The sequence below is a fragment of the Carlito syrichta genome, unplaced genomic scaffold (genome assembly GCF_000164805.1).
Source record: "Carlito syrichta isolate Samal-C Ts95f unplaced genomic scaffold, Tarsius_syrichta-2.0.1 Scaffold304635, whole genome shotgun sequence".
Classification (NCBI taxonomy): domain Eukaryota; kingdom Metazoa; phylum Chordata; class Mammalia; order Primates; family Tarsiidae; genus Carlito; species Carlito syrichta.
Genome location: NW_007248731.1, coordinates 1,249,728 through 1,266,548, shown reverse-complemented (window position 1 = coordinate 1,266,548; position 16,821 = coordinate 1,249,728). Strand labels below are relative to the sequence as shown.

Sequence of the window (16,821 nt, the reverse complement as noted above, 5' to 3'; positions counted from 1 at the left end):
TAAGTCTCCCCTGATGGGTATGAGAGAGTTATCTATTCAGCTGAAGTCTCCTAGCTCCAGGCGGCTGGCTTCAGAGAGTCTTGTTTACTCAAGCTCCATCAAGCCAAGCCTAGATGGCCTCATATTAATATTAGTTCTTATCATTATTAGCCAATTATCAAGCATTAACTAAATGAGGATGACAGCACTGAACTCTACTTGGGTTTAAAAAGAATAAAATCAGCCGTGCTCGGTGGCTCAGCCTGTAATACCAGCACTTTGGGAGGCTGAGGTGAGTGGATTGCCTGAGCCCGCGGGTTCAAGACCCGCATGGGCAACTTGACGAGATCTCATCTCTACAATAAATCAAAAATTAGCCGGGCGTGGTAGTGCGCGCCTGTAGTTCCAGCTACTTGGAAGGCTGAGGTGGAAGGATTGCCAGAGCCCAGCAGGTCGAGGCTGCGGTGGCCGGGAGCGGCCATTGCACTCCAGTCTGGGTGACAGACTGAGACTCCAACTCAAAAAAAAAAAAAGAATAAAATCTAAGTCCATCTTTCCAGTATTCCCTCCCTAGTTTATCCTTTCTTTTGCTCCTTTCTTTTTAAAGACATCAGAAATAAGAAAATAATGCCAACAGGCAGTGACATCTATAGAGGAAACTGGGGAAACGAAGAGATGAATGGATTAACAGATGTGAAAGAAAAATTACTGGTTGGTTTCTGTAAAAGCCAAGTGTCAGCAGGGTCCACTGAATAAACAATAGCTTTAGAAGCACACATCAGAGTACCATTTCTGTGGCAAGTGGGGTTTCGGGGACAGCTACTTTTTGTGTTATGCATAAAAGAGCCATATTCTTTAATACTTGAGAGAATAAGAACGAATATTGGCAGTCTTTCTTTCATGCAAGAAAGACTTGCCTGTGCCAGGCCGTTTTGGTATGAAACTGCCACCTGCTCTTTCTTTTCTCTCATCCTCTCACTAATAAACTTAGTTTTAAAACTTAAAAAAAAAAAGAATGAATATTTAAGCTGGCATAGTAGGGAATACACATGGATAAGACATTTTCTTAAGTCAAATCTAGTAACATCATAGAGTCTTTTAAGGACCCGCACATTCACGTGCTAAGGTGAGTCAGTCAGGTGAAAAAACTAAAGGAGATGGGCTGGAAGTAACACACTGGGATCAGGAACTCATGGGAAACATGGTGAACAGGGGAGTGCACGCCTGGCCTTGGATGGACAGCCGGTCTTCACAAAAGCAGACTGACTGTTGCCAGGTAGAAACATGAATCCAGTGCTGCCAGATCTTCTGATTCTTCAAGAGAAGACAGAAATTGGGATTTTTAAAATACGTAATCTCCCAGAGTTTAAATGTTGGCAACCGATGTAAAAACCTAAACATACAAAAACCTTTAAAACATATGTGGGGCCCCCCAAACTACACCTGCAGGCCAGATATGGCCCATGGGTGTGGGGATGTGCTGTGTGCTCCTTGCAGGAGAGTCTAGGACTTGCTGCATCCCCAGCCCCTAACCCAAGCGACACAAAGGGAGCTGCTGAGTAACCTGAGTGAATAAGCGAGTCCACTCTCAAAAACGATATCACTTTAAGTACCCCGTTGAAAATGAGTTTGTTTTAGATTAAGTCCTTTAACCCATTTCTTTCCATATTGAAGAAGGTTAATTCTCCTCATCATTCCTTCAACAAACATTGACAGAGTACCTAATCATTATGCAGGGTCGTCTGTAGAATAATTAACTTCTAAGGCTTCTGAGTAGAGAATCTTAAGACTTGACTGGTCTGAGAAGGCAAGAATCAAACCCACCTGAAAAATCAATTTTCTGCCACGTTGCAGGCTCTCTCTGTTGTCATCACAGTACTGCCTTCAGGGTGTTTTGTGCCAAATGTACTATAATAGAACTCTTTAAAACCTATCTCCCCTCAGAATCGAGCATTTGGTTTTATTTTTAAAATATGCATTATTAAGTCTTAGTAAAAAAAATCAAATATGGATTATAAATCAGTAAAAATAAAAAGCTAGGCCTGAAACAAAAAGGTGAAAGTGAGCCATTGTTTAAAACTGCTTATAAAAACACTGTCTTCATTCTAACTCGTCTTTAACCAATTTGGAGAAGAAGCAAAATCAAAGAGCCACAGACACTTAAAATGTGAGTAACAAAAAGCGATTGTACCACTGAGCCAGTGCTGAGTTTTAAAAAAGTGTTTACGAGGCCCAGATGACTTAAGAGTGAACAAGATCCAGAACTAAGACGGACATCTTTTATCTGAGGTCGAACTGCTTATATTTATTACAAAGGAATATTAATATATGTGCATATGGCCAAATATTGTCCATGGGCATAATGAGTTTTAAAGGGTTTGCTATACAGAACTACTATATGTTACAGTCTAGAAGGACTTTTTTTTTTAGTAGGAGTCTCACTCTGTTGCCCAAGCTGGAGTGCAGTAGCACGCCCACGGCCACAGCAGCCTCGACCTGCTGGGCTCAGGTGAACCTTCCACCTCAGCCTTCAAAGTAGCTGGAACTGTACGTGTACGCCATCATGTCCAGATAATTTTTTAATGTGTTGTAGAGACAAAGTCTCACCAAGTTGCCCAGGCTGGTCTCGAACCCCTGGATTCAGATAATCATCTCACTTCCGCCTCCCAAAGTGCTGGGATTATAGGTGTGAGCCACTATGCCCGACTGAAAGGACTTCAACAATAATCGAGTCCATTTTTCATAAACTTCAGTAATTAACCATATCAATCACCGTCAGAATTTTGGTCACATTCACTTAATATTTTCATTTTAAATAATTCATTTTAAAAAGAAACTTTACGTTATTGTCATAAGAAAAAAACAGCACCTCTTGAATAGAGGATAATATTGAAATAAATACACAATTATCAAATAAAAAAGACCAGTCTAAATACAAATTTTAAAAATCTGATGAGAAAACTGAGGATCAGAATTTAAGTGACACCCAAGTTCCACTTGTGAGTTAAAGACGTTCAAATCTGTGGTTCAACTTGTGAGGTGATAAGATTCAAAACCAAATCTGCTAGCATTAAAAAAAAGTTGTTTCTAATCATATCCTTAAACTGCTTTGGAAGACGAGCAGCCCTTCCTTTCTGCATGCAACTCCAACATGAACTCACTGAGACTGAAAATGTAGACATTTTTAGTGGGACGGGAATATAGGAAAGAGTGAAATGAAAATGTGATCAGGAGGAAAACCTGACAGCTAGAATATACAGATATAGCGTTTTATGAGGGATGGGAACAGACTGGGTAACTGAGGATTCTTACCCTGTTCATCCCAACAACTTACCACTCACTCTTTCCATTTTCAAATCTTTGTTAAAAAGTGGAGGGGATCTTGTAATTTTTGAAAGTGATCATGTTTAGCTACCAGCTAGGAAAATATCAGCTGAGGGTTTGCTCCCATTCCTACATGTTTCCCTGGAGAGTAGGCTCCATCCAAAGCCAAGTGACAGCCTAAAAGGAGGGCAGTCCTCACTGGCCATTTCCTGCTGAAAACAGCTGTTGTCAGATGTATCTTGAATTTGTCACCAGAAGTTCCACTTTGTTTATCTGGATAATCTTCTGATTTATCTGGTTTTATCCTCAGAACGCTCTGGTTTTACAAGGTTCACCACAGGGGGCTGTTCTTGCTGGGCTCTGCCAGTCACTACTGGTGAGGAGAGAAGGTCGTGTCTTCAATGCGCAGGGCAGAGAGGCCCAACCTCTGAAGAGGGAACACTCTGCTATTGTGAGTAATGATGCAATAAACATGTGTGTGCAGGTATCTTTTTCATAAAGTGATTTGAGTTCCTCCAGGTATATTCCCAGTAGGGGGATTATGGGGTCAGATGAAAGGATGATTTTTAGATCTTTTAGGAATCGCCACACAGCTTTCCACAGAAGCAGCTATACTAGTTTACCCTCCCACCAACAGCGTAGAAGTGTTCCCTTTTGCCCACATCCTCTCCAGCATCTGTTGTTTTTTGAGTTATTGAACCAACCGTGCTGCCCATCGAAAGGACTAAATTTTTAAAATGTGGTATATGTACATGATGGAATATTGCACAGTTATAAAGAAGGACACAGTTATGAACTTCACAGCAACCTGGATGGATTTAGAGTTGATCATACTCAGTGACCTATCACAGAAACAAAGAACAGAGTACCATATGTTCTCACTCATAAGCAGACCTTGAACAATTATCATAATACTATAAGAAAAGGACAGGCAGTAGTGGAAACTGCCCCCTGCCCCGGGAGGGTCGATCCACACCTCATTAACAAGGGGAGCTGCATAATGAACATCAGTATACCTAACCCTGAATTGTACCCCACATCTTTAAAATTAAAAATTAAAAAAAGAAAAGAAGGAACATTCTCTTACACTCATCTCCTAACTAGGAGCTAACTCTTGGATGCTAAACTGAACTAAATAAGAAGTCTCTGAAGGGGCAGGAACCACATTTTATGATTTATTGTATTTATTAACAAAAAGGTTGACCACTGAGTTTTACCAAATAAGATGGCCTATATTTCCAATCTGAACTCTTACCAAATAAGATGGTTTATTTTTCCAACCTGAACTCTTACCTCAGCATATTTGAAATGGAAATCATTGCCTTTACCCCTAAATGTTTTGATGTAAATTGTCCCAAACTTGTAATGTATACATGAATATTCTCGGCCTTTTGGTTAAGATCAAGTGTAATGTATGTATGCATGTTTGTATGGACCACCTCACAAGTCAGCTTCTACAGCATGGCTGCATTTCACCTTCTCATGTAGATGGTTGTATGCAATTCTAAGTCATCCCCCAGTGTTAGAAATTTCAAGTACTGCGGGGGAGGCGGGATTGGTAGTAGTGGGAATCTGCTGGGAGTTAGGGGCATACCTCATCAAGGGTACCTGCATAATGAATATTTGTATACCTAATCCTGAATTGTACCCTACATCTTTAAAATTTTTAAAAAGTTAAAAAGGAAAGAAACTTCAAGCATTTACAGTCTTTGCTATTCTATATGGCACTACAATAACTTTCTTTAGCTATTTATCGCTATAAACATGTCATTATTTTCTTGCAATGTTCCTCCAAATAGTCAGATCAGGTCAGATGCATATTTCTAAAGTTTATAACATCATTTTCAAAATTTCCCACCTAGTACAGTTTTCTTTCCTGAGGAACCACAACACCTCTCTGCAGTGTCACATTTTGCCCCAACTATTAATTTGGTACAGTATTTGCCACTCCACTTCCCAATAACACACATTTCTTGAGAGTAGATGATACCCTCTTACTTAACCCTAAATTCAAATCCATTCCAATAACTAGTAATAAACAAACACAATTGCCAGGTGCTAGGTAGGAAAAGGATGAGGTGTAACTCTTGCCTAAAAACAGCAGGGAAGGAAGACTCACAACAAGGTGTGATACATTAAAATTCTACATTACACAGAGGTGTACAAACACTACTATGGGAACAAAAATGAGAAAGCAATACAAATTTCCATGGGCAAAAGGAAAAAAGGAGAAGAAAGAAAGAGGTGATTGGAAGCTATGGAGAAAAGGCAAACTGTTCAGGTAGTCCTTGAAACATTGATAGAAATTCACCAGGTGGCAACTGATAGGGTAGATTTGCCAGCAGAAGGCAGTCAACTCAAGGTTTGGTTTTTGCCCCTCTGGAGCATTGCTGGTTCTCCTTAAAAACGTATGAAGATAGCTGGGCTCAGTGGCTCAGCCTGTAATCCTGCGCTTTGGGAGACTGAGGTGAGTGGATTGCTTGAGCCCGCAGGTTCGAGACTCACCTGGGCAACTTGGCGAGACCTCATCTCTACAATAAATAAAAAAAGCTAGCCGGGCGTGGTAGCGCGCGCCTGTAGTTCCAGCTACTTGGAAGGCTGAGGCGGAAGGATCGCCGGAGCCCAGCAGGTCGAGGCTGCGGTGGCCGGGAGCGGTCACTGCACTCCAGTCTGGGCAACAATGAGACTCTAACTCAAAAAAAAAAAAAAGGGATGAGAACCCAATCTTCTAAGCCAGCAGTTTTCAACCTCAAAACCTCCTGGATATTTTGGCCCAGGCAATCTTTGTTTTGGGGGGCAGTCCTGTGTATTATAGGATGTGTAGCAGCATCTCTGGCCTCTATTCACTCAATGCCAGTAGCAATTATCCCTTCCACCCCTTCCAGTTGTGACAACAGAAAATGTACCCAGACGTTGATTGCCACATGTCTGTCCCCTAGGTAGAAATAAAAATCATCATTCTGGCTCTAGGGACTTTTTACTATACTATTTTTCCCCCTGTCCTGAAAATCAGTTTCTCTTGGGGCTCAAAACCCGACCGGACGCTCATTTTAGTTCTATTTTATTTTCATTATTTTTTATTTTTGAATTGGAGTCTCGCTCTTTCACCCGGGCTGGCGTGCAGTTGCCTGGGCTCAGGTGATCCTCTCACCTCAGCCTCCCGAGTAGCTGGGATTAGAGGTGCGTGTCACCACATCTGGCTAATTTTTAAATTTATTGTAGAGACGAGGTCTTGTCTAGGCTGGTCTCGAACTCCTAGGCTTAAGCAATTCTCTTGCCTCAGCCTCCCAAAGTGCTGGAATTATAGGTGTGAGTCCCTGCGCCCAGCCTTCATTTTATTTTTAGATAAGCGAAGAATTTGTTAAAAGATTTGAGTTACTGGTGTGCCAACTAAAAAAGATGATCTTTGGTTATACCTAGCAAACAAAAAAACAAAATGTTCCCTGTGATATGAAAGTATTGTGGCCAGTATTTAGAATGTCACAGTCTACAAAATATTTTCACCTGTAATTTCACTGAATGTCACATGAAGTCACGGTGGCCCAGAGACATCAGCTGTGCAAGATCAGGTGAATACTAAGTGCTGAAAGTGAAATTTAGTCTACCTTCAGCCAGACAGTCTCATTTCAGACTGCAGAAGCTTTCAATTAGTTTTGAGAACAACTTCAGGTGGCAGACAAGGTAAGCCAGAGAAAGGCTCGTCTTAACACCACATAATGGAGAAATGCTCAAGGTTGCCCTGCTACCTCTAAAGCTCACCAAGAAACTATAATGAATGAAAACTTGCTTGTGGAAACAAAGCATTTAACCACTAAAAAACAACGTTATATCCATCCATTGCCTAGTCTCAAGAGCATTTACTATGCAAAAGAGGAATAATCCATACTAATTAACATTATTTTAAAATACTCATATATTTTTAAAGCATATTAACATCTTTTACTTATTCTAAATAGCCCTAGAAAATCAGTAAAATAAAGATTATTATCCACATTGACTGATTTTTAAAAACTGAGCATAAAAATAAACATTAAGTCACTTGATTAAGGGCACATAGGTAATTAGAGACCAAGTCAAACTTAAAAGTTTTTTGTACCTCTAGATAAGTGTCCCCCCCATTACAATTTCCAGCATCACATGGTCCTATAGACATAAATATCACTAGGCTAATAAATAAAAATATCCTCAGCCATGCATGTACTAATCCTGTTTCAATATTATATAAAACCACATTTCCCTTAGAAGTTTTAAAGACAGTGTAGTGTCTACTAACATAAGAAGTGAGATCTTTTTTTTTTTTTTGGTTACTCTTTTAAAGACAAAAAGCACCCTCTTAAATTTAGTAAGTTACATGTCTTAATAGTTGACTCATGACAAAACATTTCCAGTGTCCTAGATTTAGACTCTGTACTCAAATCATAGTTATTCTTGAACCTGAATCCAACATGCCAAAAAGGTGAGTAGGAAGGATACAGAATTTTCTGGCTATAGGACCCTGAGTCACATTTTAAAAAAAATTTCTTGTCTATTGTCTATGTAAAGATAAAGGGCTTATCTTACATCATAGAAAACACACTATACATGTCACAATCAACAAACACAGGTATTTTGATTACAAAAATGAAACACACAAGTGATTCAATTTCTAGTGTAAAACAACAACAACAAAATGTGAAAACCTTACTCCATCATGGCGGGTGGAATAGTACAGCAGTCTTGGATTGCAGTGAGGGGAGAGGTTAGGTGAGCCGTATAGGATGCTTCCACAACTTGCTTGTTCCGATTGACCACATCCAAGTAACGGTTGAACTTCTCTCGGATTTTTTTGGCCAGCTGTGGGATGAAAGTGAGGAAAATAAACTGAAAGTCTAAGACAATAACCCATTGTGCTTTTTCTAATAAAAATCATTAATGAAGCTGCATATATGAAGGTTTAGATAAAACAAGCAATGTACACCCAAGTCTTCTTCCACTGTGCAGGCTGTGGGATAAAAATTGCACAATGCCCAGAAGTCACAAAAGGATACTCAGAGAACAACAGAATTATATCTTCTCTCTTATGACAGAAGATAACATATTACAAACTTCTCATGGGTTCAAATTCAAATAGAATAATAACTATCCATAAAATTCTTTACTGGAAAAGCAAAAACAAAGACTAATGACATTATTGTCTTTAGAATGACAACGAACTTTGTGTATTACGGAGCAACAATAATGATTGGTAGAAAAAAGAGAAGAGACATTATCTATAACTTGTGGTACTGGATTTACGCAGATTTTCAAGGAGGGACTACAAAAAGGAAGGGAAAAAACATTCAGTACCTCCTGATAACCAGCCCCAAGTCATCCATATGAACGGCAACTCTTTGGGGTTGTACAATGCAGACATCTACCTAAAGCAAAATATACAGCCAGGAATATACTTGTGTTAAGTCTGTTCCACCTTTAAGATGGACAAATGTCTTTCTTCACTGCTGTGAACAGACACTCCATCATGATTTACTTTCATGTGAGAATAATGAAAGCAAATTGGTAAGCACACTGCTTTTTCCTCCATTGCTTGCACCAAATATCACAGCTTAATCACTGATCTCCAAGGAAAACGGTGTTTTCTTCCCCTTAAACAAAATGTTACCCAAATGAAATGACTGATAGAATTATAGCTAATTGGTTTTGTAGAGCTATTCATTATCAGCACACTAGAGGAAAACTAATCATCTCCTTTGGGTCATGCGTCTTACACAATCCAATAGCTTCCAGGCCAAAAACATGGAGTCAAATCAGAGTATCTTCCTTTGTTATTTTCAAACGGATTTTAAATCTTGATTTTGTTCCAGAGATATTCTAGAGCTTTCAAAATCTCAATGAAATAACTGAGCTTCTGAACCTTGCTAAAATTTACACAAAATATAAGCTTAAAAACATTTTCAGACAAAACAAAAGAATGAGTCTAATGTTTAATTTTATAATTTGATTTGTCTTATCATTTTGAAAGAAGGACTTGTGAGTCTTGAAGATTAGCCCACCTACAATCCTACTCCCAGAACTAGAGTTCTTACTATTAATAAAATGTAGGTTTTGCTCATTGCATTCATTGCAGTAAAATGCACAAACATAGTTTCATTTAGACCATTGGTGATTTTGCCCCCAGAAGACATTTGCTAATGTTGGGAGACAATTTTAGTTGTCACACCTTGCTGGAAAATGCCACAAAGTAACATTTAGGACATTCCTACACATCTTACAGTGCACAGAACAGCTCCCCATAACCAAGACTTATCCAGCCCAAAATGTCAACAGTGCCCCAGCTGAGAAACTTTGATTTAGATACAAAGCAAAGATAATTATCCCAATTTGCAACACAAAGAATATTTGATGACCTAATAAAGGCTAAAAAAAAAATCCACTCCTGACTGAGAGTCATCAACTTTATTTTTTGTTTTGATTGTCAATGATCACTTTTTTTTTTTTTTTTGAGTGGGAGTCTCACTCTGTCACCCAGGTTAAAATGCAATGGCACGCTTACAGTCGCCACAGCCTCAATCTGCTGGACTCGGCAATCCTTCCACCTCAGTTTTCCAAGTAGCTGGAACTATAGGCATGCACCACCACACCTGCTAATTTATTTTTTATTTATTGTAGAGAGGAGGTCTTGCCAAGTTGCCCAGGCTGGTCTTGAATTCCTGGGCTCAGGCAATCCTCTTACCTCAGCCTCCGACAGTGCTGGCATTACAGTCACGAACCACGGCGCCCAGCCTCAACGACCTCTTTAAAAACATTTACATGATGGAATATTATGCAGCCATAGAGAAAAACAAAATTATGAACTTCACAGCAACTTGGATGTAATTAGAGTCTATAATATTTGTGATTTATCACAGAAACAAAGATCTGAGTACCACATGTTCTCACTCATAAGTGGACCCTGAACATTTATCATAATACTGTAAGAAAGGGATTGGCAGTAGTGGGACGTGGCCAGGGGAAGGGTGGAGGACACATAATATCAATAAGGATACCAAACTTTACCTGAACGATGATCACTTATGTATCTAGCCCTGAATTATACCCCACATCTTTAATATATATATGTGTATGTATATGTATATATATATATAAAACATATAACAGTATGTATTTCTGAAAACTCTATCAAGAAGCAAGTTCTATCTTTTCTTTTTAGGTTCTGACTCATGAAAAAAGAAATAGCATTAATTTTCCACCTAGGATTACTAAGAGAGTTGTCCTTCATTGCCCTTGGAAACGAATGCTCCGTAACTTGATGAAGACAAGGAGTTATTAAAAGAAATGAATTTTCTTTAAAATGAAAATGAAATTTATAGGCTACGTGCTGTGGCTCACACCCATAATCTGAGCACTTTGGGAGGCTGAGGTGGGAGGATTGCTTGAACCCAAGAATTTGAGACCCACCTGGGCAACAGGAGTGAGACCTCGTCTCTACAAAAAATAAAAAAATTGTCAGGCATGGTGGTGTGCGTCTGTAGTCCCAGCTACTTGAGAGGTTGAGGTGGAAGAATCACCTGAGCCCAGGAGGTTGAGGCTACCACGAACCATGATTGGGCCACTGCACTCCAGGCTGGGTGACAAGAGTGAGACTCTGACTTTAAAAAAAGAAAATGAAATTTATAATTATCCGCCTTTCCATGTGTCTTGAACTTCTTACAGCATAGTAGCTAGGAGCCCCCCCGCCACACACACTTAATGTTTAACTGCACTTGAGAAAAACCCAAAGATTTCTTCGACACATTTGAAAAATTCTAACTTTAAGTCACATCTAGCTAACCATAGATATTTTAATCTAGTCCGTTGGCTACCTCCATGTAGGTCATGAGCTAAGAATGAGTCTTACACTTTAAACTTTTTTTAAAAAGAATAATATTTTTTGATACTTAATAATTGTATGAAATCAAAATTTTGGTATTAATAAGTAAAGATTTATTGGAACACAGTCATTTGCTTACATGTCATTTATGGATGCTTTCATGATATGATGGTGAGTTAAGTAGCTGAATGGAGGCTGTAAGGCATGCTTTGCTATAGGTAGAAGTCAGGGCTCTTATATATCCCAAAATGGAGCTGCCATCCTAGAATGGTATTTATATAAAAATTTGCTGTAAATTCCTTAACACGCCTCCCTGTTTGAGTGGTGGAAATCTACACTTCCCCATACCCCCGCTGCGTGACTCTGAGTAGACTCAGGATGGCTTCTACCTGTAGAGCATGGAGAAAGTGGTTCTGTGTAACTTCCAAGGCTAGGTCATAAAAGGCCACGCAGCTTCCACCTGTCTCTCTGAAAATGCTCACTTGCTTGGTAGCTACCAGCTACTATGCTGTAAGCAGTCCCAGACACATGGAGAGGCCATGGTAGGTACTGAGTTGGCAGTATCAGCTAAGCACGTCTTCAAGTCATCCCAGCCCAAGTTCACCTCACTCTCACATCCCAGCCCATCCGGGTCCAAGAAGATTCCAGATAATTTCAGCACCCAGAGTCTCCCCTTGATGAAGCCCAGACATCACAAAGCAGAGATAATTTGTCCTCGCTGTGTCTGGTCAAAATCCTCACCCACAGAATTTGTAAGCATAAAGAAATAGTTGTTTATGCCACTAAGTTTTGGGCAGTTTGTCAAGCAGCAACAGATAACTGGCACTTCCAGGACAGGATGAATTCCATCCTAGGATAAGAACATTGAAACCAAGCTAAACAAAGCTGCTCAAATGTGGGCACTGCGCCTAAATCATCAAGAATACCAAGACTGTTACCACAGAGATTGGAAACCCACGGCAAAGATATTTCAGCATTCTTCAGAAAATGTTAATAGCCGCCCTACAGAAGTACTTACCATATACCAGGCACCAGCACCCTACGGTGCAAGTATTCTCATTTTATATCAAGAAGTGACTAGCCTAAAGCCACCAGAAAAGTGAAAGAACCATTCACTTACTCAGACTCAAGACCCGTATGCTCACTTCTGTGGTGCTTCAGACAAACTAAACCTAAAAGAAGCTTCGATGGTGGCTTGGAATACTAAGATATGACAAATCACACAGGCTGAGAATTCCTGTTAACATAATTAGACAAGACACAGAGCAGAGTGTTAGAAGGCCCCCCGACCTGGGCTGGCAATGAAACTGAGTGTTCCTAGAAGGTGCGGGATAGGGGTGTGACTGGCTGATGGGACAGGGACCCTGGTAGAAGTGTGTGTTGCAGGGAGAGAGGCGAGTCTGTCTTTGACTTCCTGGTTAGGGTTGGCCTCAAGCTGTATTCTCCAGCATCAAAGATAGTACCTTGAATAAAGTATCCAGGCACTCATCACACTTAACAAAAGGTCTCAAATGTACGCTCTCTCCACTTGGATTCACACCTGTCAGTCAGATATTCCCTAATTTTTCATAAAGTGACATCCTATCTTGCCTCATAGAGGGAAAAAAAAAGCCAACATATGCTGAGAGCTAACTATATACAGGGCACGGTCTACGCACCTCATATGTAGGTACACATCTCCATTTTCCAGAAGTGGACGCCACTAAAGGGTAAGTAATTTGCTCAAGGTCATAAAGCCAAGCCTTTAACATTCATACAACACCGCTTATCTCTGTGACACACAGAGATCAACCCTCTCCCTCATTTCTTTTTAAATCCATTTTAACAAATGCTGTGAAATTCTTGGCAGCATACCACACAACATGGACAGTCTCATGACTTTATAATAAGAATTAGATTTTTAAAAATTAATTTCATTTTAAATTCGTCCTATGACAGCCAAATACTTTGAGGAAGTTTAGAATAGTTGAATCTTACTACCAACATATAAAAAAAGGAATAGGACCACATTTGATCTAGTGAAATTCTTTAAAGAAAACCCCAATGCCTAGCCAATGTTACCTGATCACTGTAGTGTAAGATACATCAAACCGGTTTACATTTTTCGGATTACTCAAGGGTGTTTTATTCGTTTGTTAGTAACCAGGCAAGAGAACAGAGTGGCTACATTGCTCCTATTCTTCAGGATTCAACATTTTCCTCAGGACTTTCACCTCATCAACTTATCTATCACCATAGGGTAGTGAGAGGAAACTTCCCATTTCACAAGTGGAGCAACTGAGGCACATGGAGCTTTAGTATCCTAACTCCTGGGGGCTGCTCCTGCCTCCCCCCCCAGCTCCACTACCTGAGCTGAACTCCTGCCCTAACTGGAATGCGACGGTGACTCGCTGTGGAAGCCTCACCCCCTGCTCTACTGCAGGGGGTATTTTTTTTCTCCCTCTAAGAGAAATGTCTGTTGGTCAACCACACCCAGGTTGCTCGGCAAGCACGACAGAATCCCCCTTAGAGGAGAGATGGCCCACAAAGATATGAAGTCCTGACTTCTCCGTTGAACTGTGGAGGACCAAGCCAACCAACACGGAGACTTGCAAGAGGCCAGACAGATTCTGGGTCTGTATCCTGCCTGATCCCCACAGACAGAAGAAAACAAAGGACATTCTCAACAAAAAGCTACAGGTGGGCCCACAAGCCTCTTCAGCGTAATTAAAAACATTTTTCTTTCCACAGTTCAGCTTTCATCTTTTATCCTTCTTTATCCTTTCCCCTTCATCCCCTAAGGGGTTCCTGAATGCTGGTGAGACAACAGGGCTAAAACCATCTTGTCATCTTCTTGGTCAATTCTTAGGCTAGCCAACATCCAGCCATGGGTCAAATGATCAGTAGGTAGCGCGTGGTCCCCATGGGAACGGATTCTAATTTGTCATCATCTCCAGTGACAACGTTTCATCACAACATCAATGAATCTCTTTCTCGCTGAATTTCTTTTCCCTTAATTTTCCCATAGACATTTCTGTCATTTGCATACTTCCCCAGAGTCCTTTTTTTACCTTAGCCTTACATTTCAGAGGATTGGGGGTGGGGTGGACACATGGTTAGGAAAAGGTAAAAAAAAAAAATGCAAAGGCAAGGTATACACATTATTTACGTCTGCTTCCTGAAAGGAAGGGCCGGAAGGAGTTTTGAATGCTAGGGAATGCTTTATTTAAAATACATAACAATGAAGCTGACTGGGAAATGTACCCCAGGGTACTGAAGATTCATAGCAAAATTCCTATTGAATGTAGAAGAGTTTAACATTTGACATTCAAAAACCTTTGTGCCTGATAAGAATTAATAGCTGATCCTTCTTTCCTTCACCTCTAGCCTTATTACTCAAGAATAAACCTCTAATTTTGTTTTCTAGTAAGCTTCAGGGTTTTGTTATTTAAAGGTACATGACATAGAAATAGTCTTAAGCACAAATATCAACATCTCTGAACATCACACCATTGCTTTCCAAAGTTCTTCACAGAAAACATTCTCATTGTTTCATGCTGCACACTGTACAGTATACAAGAACATAAGACATGCCCTAGTCCCTGCCACTTTTTTCTATTAGTAATAGTGGCAATAATCAAGAAAGTGACTTTCACTTACTAGCTAGGAATTTGGACAAGTTCCTTAACTTTCCTCAGCATCCGTTCCCCGTGAATAAAATAGGAATCATTCTCCTTAAATGATTTATTATGACATTCACAGGAAACACAGTGAATATACAAAGCCCAGGATAAATACAAGAAATCATTGTTATTGTCATAGTGGGCCGTCTCTGGACAAGAAAGGTACATGAGGTGGTGACTGAGTAAATACCGTGGCTAAATTTTCCAATAACAGAGCTATAAGCAAAAGGAAAGGAACAACCTGGATGTTAACTAACCATTTTATTCATTTAACTCACCCTCATGGCTAATCCTACATGGGGAGCCTGACACAAGGTGGGGGGGGTGCATTTTTTTCTTTGACTAACAGCCAAATGGTGAGAAGAGCTGAAGTCAAATAAATCCGAGTTAAATCCAGCTCCGTCAAGTGCTAGCTGAAGAACACCAGGCAAGTTATTTCTACAAGTCTCAATTTAATTGCCTCTAAACTGGAGATAATGATAGCTGCTTTGTGATATTGTTTGAAAACTAAGTAGACTAAGGCTTGTAAACTATTTAGCAGAGTGTAAACGAATGGCAGTGGGTGTTGTTTACTATTGTTGTAGTTGATGCTATTGTTTGGAAAACTTAATATATTCGCCCAGACACCCAACGGAGAGAACATTCTCTGAACTTGAAGAAGGCTGGGTAGTCAACACTGGGAGGATAGATGTGGTAACATTAGGCTATGACCTTACTACAGCTGTCAGCGCCTCTTGAAAAGCTCGGTGTTACGGAGGGTAGGCAATCATAGTCTCCAGCAGCTTGGGATCTCTTTGGGAACCCTCTCTTAAAGATCGAACAGTGGGCTGGGCTTAGTGGCTCAGCCTGTCATCCCAGCACTTTGGGAGGCCAAGGCGAGTGGACTGCCTGAGCCTGCAAGTTCGAGACCAGTCTGGGCAACTTGGCAAGACCTCATCTCCACAATAAGTTAAAAAAAAATTAGTCAGGCATGGTAGCGTGCACCTGTAGGTCTGGCTACTTGGAAGGTTGAAGCAGAAGGATAGCCTGAGCCCAGCAGGACGGTGGGGTGGCCGTGAGTGTGCCACGGCACTCCAGCCTGGGTGATAGAGTGAGACTCCAATTTAAAAAAAAAAAGATCTAACAGTGACTTTACTCTTGTGTTCCATTTTACCATTTTTACATGAGTTGTCTCATTTGTGCCTTATAACCACCCTGGGAGCGAGGCAGAGCGGGTATTCCCCATCCCACTTTAACAATCAGGAAAACCAAGGCTCAGTGGTTTGCCCATGTTCAAGCTGAGTAAGAGTAGGAGACAAGGAGACCATTTCTTCCAATCCCTAGCTCAATCCTCTTTCTGCTATACCCTCCCTCAAACTGAAGAAAAACATGAACTCTTGCAGATCAAATTATCTAAACTCTGCTCATTTTTCCAGTCCTCACACAATGTCAGCCTCTTTAAAGCCGCCGCAAGCTTTTCTCTTCCCGGGTTTCCCAGGACTCTTGACCTATGCCACTCACATTCTGCTTCCCATGGTTGATCTTTCCTCATTTGAGGATCCTGTTTTTCCCAATAAACCAATAACATAACAATAATCAGCACTGCCTGATGACTTGCTTACTTATGTATAATTTCCAGGCAGTTGTGCAAAATGTGACTTTATCTGATACTTTTTAATCCTTACAACAGTCCTTGGTAATTACCCTATGCTATTTTTACAGATGATTCCAGTGGATTAACTTGCCCAAGGTCACCCAGCTAATAAACAGAATAAGCAGAATAAATCCATCCTCTTGAGTGGCACTATGCATTTTTGTTGTTGTTGGTTTGTTTTTTGAGTTGGAGTCTTACTCTTTGTTGCCCAGATATACCCACGGCCACCGCAGCCTCGACCTGCTGGGCTCTGGTGATTCTTCCGCCTCAGCCTTCCAAGTAGCTGGAATTATAGGCATGTGCTACCACGCCCAGTTAATGTTTTATTTATTGTAGAGACGAGGTCTCACCAAGTTGCCCAGGCTCAGGCAATCCTC

At 40.5% G+C, this 16,821-nt stretch overlaps 1 protein-coding gene across 2 annotated transcripts in view; it reads right to left on the bottom strand.

Moving 5' to 3' along the window:
* Positions 1–16,821, bottom strand: part of CACHD1 (cache domain containing 1) — a 196,066-nt gene that overhangs the window by 103,814 nt on the left and 75,431 nt on the right. For both annotated transcript variants that reach the window (XM_008060504.2, XM_021713624.1), the window contains one exon: positions 7,988–8,136. In XM_008060504.2, the coding sequence (XP_008058695.2) occupies positions 7,988–8,136 (149 nt within the window). The remainder of the gene's footprint in view (positions 1–7,987; positions 8,137–16,821) is intronic.